Below are 8,122 nucleotides of genomic sequence, written 5' to 3' on the forward strand. Positions count from 1 at the left end.
TTTAGTGAACAAAACTGAGAAATTCCCTGCTCTTCATAAACTTATTTTTTGGGGGGGAGGGGTGAAACAATAAATGGAAAATACAATCAGGAAATTACATTTTTTTAACTGTCTTTTAAAATTTATTTTCTTTCCTTTTTAAATTTTTAATCTTATTTAATTATTATTACTTTTGGCCATGCTGCAAGGCATGTGGGATCTTAGTTCATGGACCAGGGATGGAACTTGTGCCCCCTGCAGTGGAAGTGTGGAGTCTTAACCACTGGACCGCCAGGGAAGTTGCCACATTTTTTCTTTTTTAAATTATTTTTATAAAGTATATTCTATAGAGCAGTACTATGGAAATAAACATACGCACATACATAATTTATATACATCACATTGGGGCCACAGCCAAGGGAGCTTTTAGTGTGGAGGGAACACTTTTGAGGGCAATTTTCTGGTGAAACCTAAGGTGGCGGTGGTAGGTGGAGGACTGGCGGAAGCGTCTCTGGCAAAGGGAACATACATAGGGCTTCTCTCCCGTGTGGATTCTCTCGTGAGCCCGAAGGTTGGTTTTGTGGTTGAAGGCCATTTCACACATGCTGCACATGAAAGGCTTCTCTCCTGCATGAATCCTCTGATGCACATGTAGGTCTGATGCCTGGAAGAAGCCTTTGCCACACTCAGCACAAATATATGTCCTCTCATTATTGTGTCTTTTCTGGTGAACTTTTAACCGAGAGGAATACCTAAAGATCTTGGGACACGTCTCACATTTGTATACTTTTGGGGCTCCGTGGAATCTTTCTTGGTGTTCCCCATGTGCAGAATTCCCCTCAGTGCTCTGGTGCGTAGAAACAGGCTCAAGGGTGACCTGGTCTGGCTTGAAGAGAAACTCTGGTTCCACCTCCACAAGGACATCTTGATAGGAGGGTCCTTTCAGGGATCCTTCCTGGGACCTGGAGGGGTCTGGACCTGCTCTTCTGGAGCTGAGTGGATTCTCCAAACAAACACCTCTTTCTTCAGGCCTCAGACTGTTCTCTTCTTGGATAATGAGTAGGAAAGGTATTTGATTGCTTGGACTAGTAATACGGTCATTTACTTGACAAGTTTTCAAAGAAATGTTGCCACCATTTTCTTTACCTTCACATTCTGTAGCGGGGGAAAAAGGGACTCAGTGAAGTTATGCCCAAGAAAGAGTCCACACAGATCATCCCTCTGGTATCTGGGCTTTCCCCACTCACTTTGTCTTGTTTCAAGGGAAGTATCTTGAGGCATCCAGAAAGGTGTCCCCATTTTCTCTCTTGCTGGAGTTCCTGTCGACAACTGTTTTGTGAAGTGAACAATGACTTCTCTTAAGGGTGTATTCTCACTAAAGAGGGCTTCCTGTCCCTGCATGTGGACGTGGACCTGTGAACAAAGCCTGATTACTATCTATAATAACATCTTTCTCTACTTCCAGGCAACTCCAACAGACTACTGATTCCTTACACCCCCTTTCCCCTCACCCTGGGGGTCAGAACCCTCTACTTACTAAGCCAGGTGGCTTCATGCCATCATCGGTCAGACCTTCCATGAATTTCTCCAGGTTTCTGCCACTTGCATTCCATTTCTCTTGTAAAGTGGACCTGTCACCGCAGCGGCCATTGATCATAAACTGTTCCAGGACCAAACGAGAAATTATTTCATCCTTGCTGTGTTTTTCTGGCTGCAGCCATGAATGAAATAATTTATAGAGTCTTTGCAGCTCCTGCCTTGCACTTGAGTTATTATTGTTTTGAAATAAGCTGAGCTGAGTGCTCTGGAACTCAGAGATCCCCTCTCTCTCCTGGATGGCAGATCCTTGGCTGGGTTTAAGCTCTAGATTATCTGACACAGGATCCTTCCTTGATGGTTCATCTTGAAAGGAGATTCTGAGGTCTAAAGCCATTCTTAACAAGAATTCTCAGAGAACCGCAACTTCAGGGATTCAAGCTCTGCTGACTTGTTTCTTGGGGGATCTCTTTCAACAACTGGTGGATGTTTAAGAACTGCAAGCTAGAAATAGAAGAGATATGTAATAAATTACAACACTGGTATAATTGAAAAAAAACAAACAAAATTCAGGTTCAGTTGAGTTCACGGATGAATTCTACTAGACATTTGGTGAATACACAAATGGAGAAAAGCATAACCTCATCAGTCATCCCAGAAATGCAAAATAAAACTACAACAACATGCTACAAAATAACTACCAGAATCACTAAAATAAAATAGAGTTAGCATTGGCATGGATTGGAGCCCCTGGCACTCTCAGTCACTGCTAGTGAGTACTCACGTTGGAAATGCTTTGACTAGTATGTGCTAAATCTGTATTTATGCATTCCCTGTGACTCATCAATTTTACTCCTCGGCATGTACTCAACGGAAGAATATACTCGTGTGCATCAAAGGCATATACAATAATGTTTCTATCAACATAATTCATAATATTCCCATGCTGTAAATAATCTAAATGTCCAACATTCAATGGGACAGATTACAATTAATTGATGTAGAGGCATATTTGATAGCAATAAGAAGAAATTCTTCATGCAACAACATAGAATAACCACAAAACAGAATGTCAAATGAAATAATCCCGGCACCAAACAATACATTTTGTTTCTTCTTGTTTATGTTCATTGAAAAGCATATAAATACTATCAATATTATTTAGGATGTTGGTTAAAATTTTGGAAACACTAGTAGATCCTGGGATAGGTACATATGGAGGGCTCCATAGGACGACCACATCCCAGTTTGCCTGGGACTAAAGAGAGAGTTCGTGTGATGCTGTACTTCCAATTTTAGCTGGCGATAGTCTACCTCTTGATCTTGGAGGTAGTTACACATGAGTGTTTCTCTGTAAAAATCCACCAAGTATATACTTTCACTTTTCCTTTTTTCTGTATGTGCATTACATTTCAATTTTAAAAGTTCAATTTTAAAGAGTAAATAGCGTCTTAAGTTGTAATTGGACATGATTTAACTGAACGAAGGCGATCTAGTACAAAGATGTTCTTTCAGTCATTATAAGAAAACAAAATATGACAAACAATTGACAAGAAAGTGAATGAAATAGGACAGGCTGGAATCCATATACATGATTTCATCTTGTGTTAGAAACTCGTACATCAGACACAAACATCTGCAAAACCACCTCAGCTACACCCCGTGTCAGCCCAATGATACATTCCTCAGGAAATTTTCCTTTTACTTTCACCTCTTTCTTTTCTCCAATTACTCTTCCTTATGAAAAACATTTGTCTCTGCTTCACTGATCTTATCAAAGTTATAATTTTATATTGATCTGTTTCTTTCTTTTTAAAAGTAAATTTATTTATTTATTTTTGGCTGCGTTGTGTCTTTGTTGCTGCACATGGGCTTTCTCTACTTGCGGCGAGCGGGGGCTACTCTCCGTTGCGGTGCGCAGGTTTCTCACTGCGGTGGCTTCTCTTGTTGCGGAGCACGGGCTATGGGTACGCGGGCTTCAGAGCACAAGCTCAGTAGTTGTGGTGCACGGGCTTAGTCGCTCCACGGCATGTGGGATCTTCCCGGACCAGGGCTCTAACCCATGTTCCCTGCATTGGCAGGAGGGTTCTTAACCACTGCACCACCAGGGAAGTCCCTATTGAGCTGTTTGTATTGCCTATCCTTTTCTACTGGAGTGTAGGATTCAGAGGAGAAACTGAGTTTGTATTATTCAATATTGATTTGTGACTGCAAATCAATGATCTGGGCAACCACAGGCATACCCCTTGGGATGTCAAACAGATAAAAGATTTAATCCTCTTTCTATATCATTGCTCTATTTTTGTGTGTGTGTTTTTTTTATATATAGTCAACATTTCAAAGATTTGTATTATTATTATTATTATTTTTGTCCACACCAAGCAGCTTGCAGGATCCTAGTTCCCCCAACCAGGGATCGAACCTGCACCCTTGGAAGTGAAAGCACGGAGTCTGGACCACCAGGGAATTCCCAGAGTTTTTTTCTTTTGGCTGCGCCACGCAGCATGTGGGATCTTAGTTCTCCGACCAGGGATGGAACCCGCGCCCCCTGCATTGGAAGTTGGAGCTTTAACCACTGGACTGCCAGGAAAGTCCCTGGATTTGTTGGGGTTTTTTTTTAAAAAGCAAACCTTGTGCCACAAAATCAGAAAATGTGGGTGTTTGTTGGGATATGTGGGCTCCCAAATACCTAATTAATTTCTGTTAACTGATGTCATGTTTTATGTCAACCTCACCTGCTGATCTGATCAAACTAGCCACGCCTCATCTCATCAATGAATGAGGCAAAGATGATTCTAGGCAAAACCCTATAGGAGAAAGTTGAACACATCCTTGCCTTCTCCTAATCCACTTATCACACCTATTTAGTCAAACTTTTTTTTTTTTTTGCGGTAAGCGGTCCTCTCACTGTCGTGGCCTCTCTGGTTGCGGAGCACAGGCTCCGGACGCGCAGGCTCAGCGGCCATGGCTCACGGGCCCAGCCGCTCTGCTGCATGTGGGATCTTCCTGGACCGGGGCACGAACCTGTGTCCCCTGCATCGGCAGGGGGACCCTCAACCACTGTGCCACCAGGGAAACCCTTAGTCAACCTTTTTAAAATGTTAATCTGCTCAGCTCATGCTCCACTTAATTCCCTCCATGGCTCCCTTTTGCTCTCAGGGAAAAGCACTAAGTCCTTCGTGGTTCCACCAGGCTTTGCCTGGGCTTGTCCTCACCCTTCCCACCCCACCTTAGGTACTGTGGCTGGTTATCTACATCCGGGTATACTGGTCTCTATTGCTTTTCTTTTTTATGTATAATCCATACCTCCTCCTTCACCTGGGACTCCCCACGAGTTCTCTCTCTCTCTCTCTCTCTCTATATATATATTATTTTTTGGCCACACCACATAGTATGTGGGAGTTTAGCTCCCCAACAAGGGATCGAATCTGTGCCCCCTGCACTGGAAGTGTGGAGTCTTAACCACTGGATGGCCAGGGAAGTTCCATGGGTTCTCTTTCTGGACTACCCCAGACACACACAGACCACATGGTCACATTTGCAGACATGCACTCAATTTCACACAAACAAGGCCACGGAGCACTATTATGGCTAGGACCTTGGAATTTGAAATTGCCATATTTTGAATTTTCATCACAAGAAAAAGGAATGTAATGATGAATGCTGACGGATGTTAACTAGACTTACTGTGATCATTTCCCAATACATGCAAATATTGTATCATATGCAGTACATCTGAAATTAATACAATGTTATATGTCAATCATATCTCAATAAAAAACAAAACACAACAAAAACCCCCCAGACTGCCAATGTTCTCAACCTGGAGCCTGGCATTTACAAGCTGTGTGGCCCCAGACACGTTACACATCAGGCCTCCATCCTTGTCATGGAGGCTCTGATCTCTAATGATACCCAGCTCAGAATTTCCATGGGAGCTAAAAGAATTGATACATGTGAAGCACGTGAGCATTCACCGGTAACTGACACACACCCTTTCATTTTCAGCCCCACCATCATCTCAATCGGCCGTGAACCTCCACTGCCACAAGATGCAATAAAAATGAATTACTAGAACATAAAATTAACAAAAAGCAATGCCAGACTAACAGACATTCCTAGGAGAAGTCTACTTCAGTCAGGCCAGATTTTGCACAGCCAGAGCAGCTTTCACAATCGATGATCCCCCATGCCTGAGAGACATCCATATCTTTGTACCTAGGAATTTTCTCCCCACAGCTATGCATAAATATACACGCATACACAATTGCACACACACACGAAATGGGAAACTTACCTCCTCCAGAAGACTGAACTTCAGACTGGGTAATCTTGAACTGAAGGCTGAGGACTCGCTGTGTGACTCACTTTCTGAACTGGGTTCATCTGACGTGCCTTCCCAAGGCTCCTCCCTTTTATAGGATCAGGGACAATAATGCATTTAAAGACGTGATTGGATAAAATGTAACTGTTGATGGAATCTCTGTTGGAATCTTCATCAGCTGCAGCTCCAGCTTTTCAGTATGGTATTATATAACAGCCCTGGGCCTGGGGCAATAGGCCACAATCAACCACACATATTCCTGCAGTGAAATATAACAACATTCGCACTTAAGTGGGGATATAATGTTTAATCTCACGTCAAATTTTGTCCTATGTGAGTCTTATACAAAGTTAACACTTTCCAATTTTCCAACACTTGTGGATTACAAGTGCAGAAAAAAAGGCTAAGATTCTCTCCTGGGAATTTCCTGACGGTCCAGTGGTTAGGACTCTGCACTTTCACTGCTGAGGACACAGGGAACTAAGATTCCTCAAGCCCTGTGGCACAATGCGGGGGTGGGGGTGGGGGGGATTCTCTCCTCCTGTGCATCGGGTCTGGTGAGTCAGAGGGTGCCCCAGTACCCCAAAGGAGGGGTTCCTAATCCAACAAAGAAATTGTAGAGGCTGAAACTAAGGTCATTTAGTGGGAAGGAAAAGAGCAGTTCTTATTTTATATAAAGGAAGCACATGATGTTTGATGGACTTTTGGGGACTGAGTTAGAGGAAGGGGTTAAAATGGGGAGAGGCTTCTGGTTTGAAAATGTGGTGGGAGGGGTGGCGTCTTACACTCACTAGGGGGAAAGCAGGAGGAAGAGATTTTAGGAAAACTCAGCACTTCTGTTTCCTGACTTCTTGTGGAGTGAGTGACCACCTGGAAGATCAGAGAAGAGATAGGGAAGCAGATGGAATGTTTTTTGGAGAGAAGGGACTTTTGCAGCAGTCCTAACATTATCTGCTTTCAAGTTATATCCAGAATCAAATCACGTTTTACCCTGCACTGCCCAGGCCCCATCATCCTTCCCTTGGATTAATGAGGTCAGCTCCTAACTGGCTTCCCCTCCTCCCAGTAGTCTTCCTTCCTTTCTTTTCTTTTTTTTTTTTTTTTGGCTGAGCCACAAAGCTTACAGGATCTTAGTTCCTGACCAGGGATTGAAGCCGGGGCCATGACATTGAAAGCACGGAGTCCTAACCACTGGACTGCCAGGGAATTCCCACACAAGTCTTTCTATTCCCAAAGCAGCCATCATAGGGACCCTGTTATAACCGAGCCTGGACACGTGCCTCCTCTGTGGAAGCTCCCCAGTGGCTTCGAGTTACTTACAGCAGGGCTCAGACTGCCTCTGGTAAAAAAACTTTGCCGCTCCCCGTGGCCACACAGTTTCACAAAGTTCAATAAAGCCAAATTATCAGGGACTTCTTAGTGGTGCAGTGGTTAAGAATTCGCCTGACAGTGCAGGGGACACGGGTTCAAACCCTGGTCCAGCAAGATCCCACATGCCGTGGAGCAACTAAGCCTGTATGCCACAACTACCAAGCCTGCGCCCTAGAGCCCATGAGCCACAACTACTGAGCTCACGCACCACAACTACTGAAGCCCGCATGCCTAGAGCCCATGCTTCGCAACAAGAGGAGCCACCACCATGAGAAGACTGCTCACTGCAACGAAGAGCAGCCCCCACTCGATGCAACTAAAGAAAGCCTGTGTGCAGTAACGAAGACCCAATGCAGTCAAAAATAAATAAATAAATACATAAATGAATAAATAAATTTATTAAAAAGAAAAAGAAAAGCGGTTTCATACTCGCTTCGGCAGCACATGTAATAAAATCGGAACGATACAGAGAAGATTAGCATGGCCCCTGAACAAGGATGATACACAAATTAGGGAAGTGTTCCATATTTTGTGCACTTCCCTACCATCCTGAAACCCGTTGCCAATTCACACACACACACACACAGAAAAGTGGTTTCAGTTACCACCTACATGGCCTCAGTTCAGTCATTACGAGCTGTACCAGCTTCAGACTGTGGTGCTGGAACAGACCGTGATATCTGGCAAGAGGGGTCTGAGGAGAGGTCAGGCAGATCAGCTGCCCCTGGGCTGTCAGGCCATCCCCTCTCATCCCGCAGACTTTTGGGATGACAGCTCAGGAGACGCCTCCACCCTGGCTAAGTTAAGATGAAAACAGATGATCCTGGTTGCCTAGTGTGGTGAAAACTGGGCTCCCTTCCCTAGCCCATCTCCTCATTTCATACTCTTGCATCTGCCAGGGCATCTGGCCTG

General features: G+C 44.1%; 1 protein-coding gene and 1 non-coding gene across 2 annotated transcripts; one reads left to right on the forward strand and one right to left on the reverse strand.

Moving 5' to 3' along the window:
- Positions 1-376: 376 nt before the first annotated feature.
- Positions 377-1,912, reverse strand: ZSCAN4 (zinc finger and SCAN domain containing 4). Its single transcript, XM_060000572.1, has 3 exons — positions 1,517-1,912; positions 1,227-1,392; positions 377-1,134 (listed from the first exon to the last, which is right to left on the reverse strand). Exons 1-3 carry the CDS (start codon positions 1,910-1,912, stop codon positions 377-379), a joined length of 1,320 nt encoding a protein of 439 aa, XP_059856555.1.
- A 5,723-nt stretch (positions 1,913-7,635) lies between these two features.
- Positions 7,636-7,742, forward strand: LOC132417389 (U6 spliceosomal RNA). Its single transcript, XR_009517827.1, has one exon. It is a non-coding gene; the product is annotated as a U6 spliceosomal RNA (small nuclear RNA).
- The last annotated feature ends 380 nt before the right edge of the window (positions 7,743-8,122 follow it).

The sequence above is a fragment of the Delphinus delphis genome, chromosome 20 (assembly GCF_949987515.2).
Source record: "Delphinus delphis chromosome 20, mDelDel1.2, whole genome shotgun sequence".
Taxonomy (NCBI): domain Eukaryota; kingdom Metazoa; phylum Chordata; class Mammalia; order Artiodactyla; family Delphinidae; genus Delphinus; species Delphinus delphis.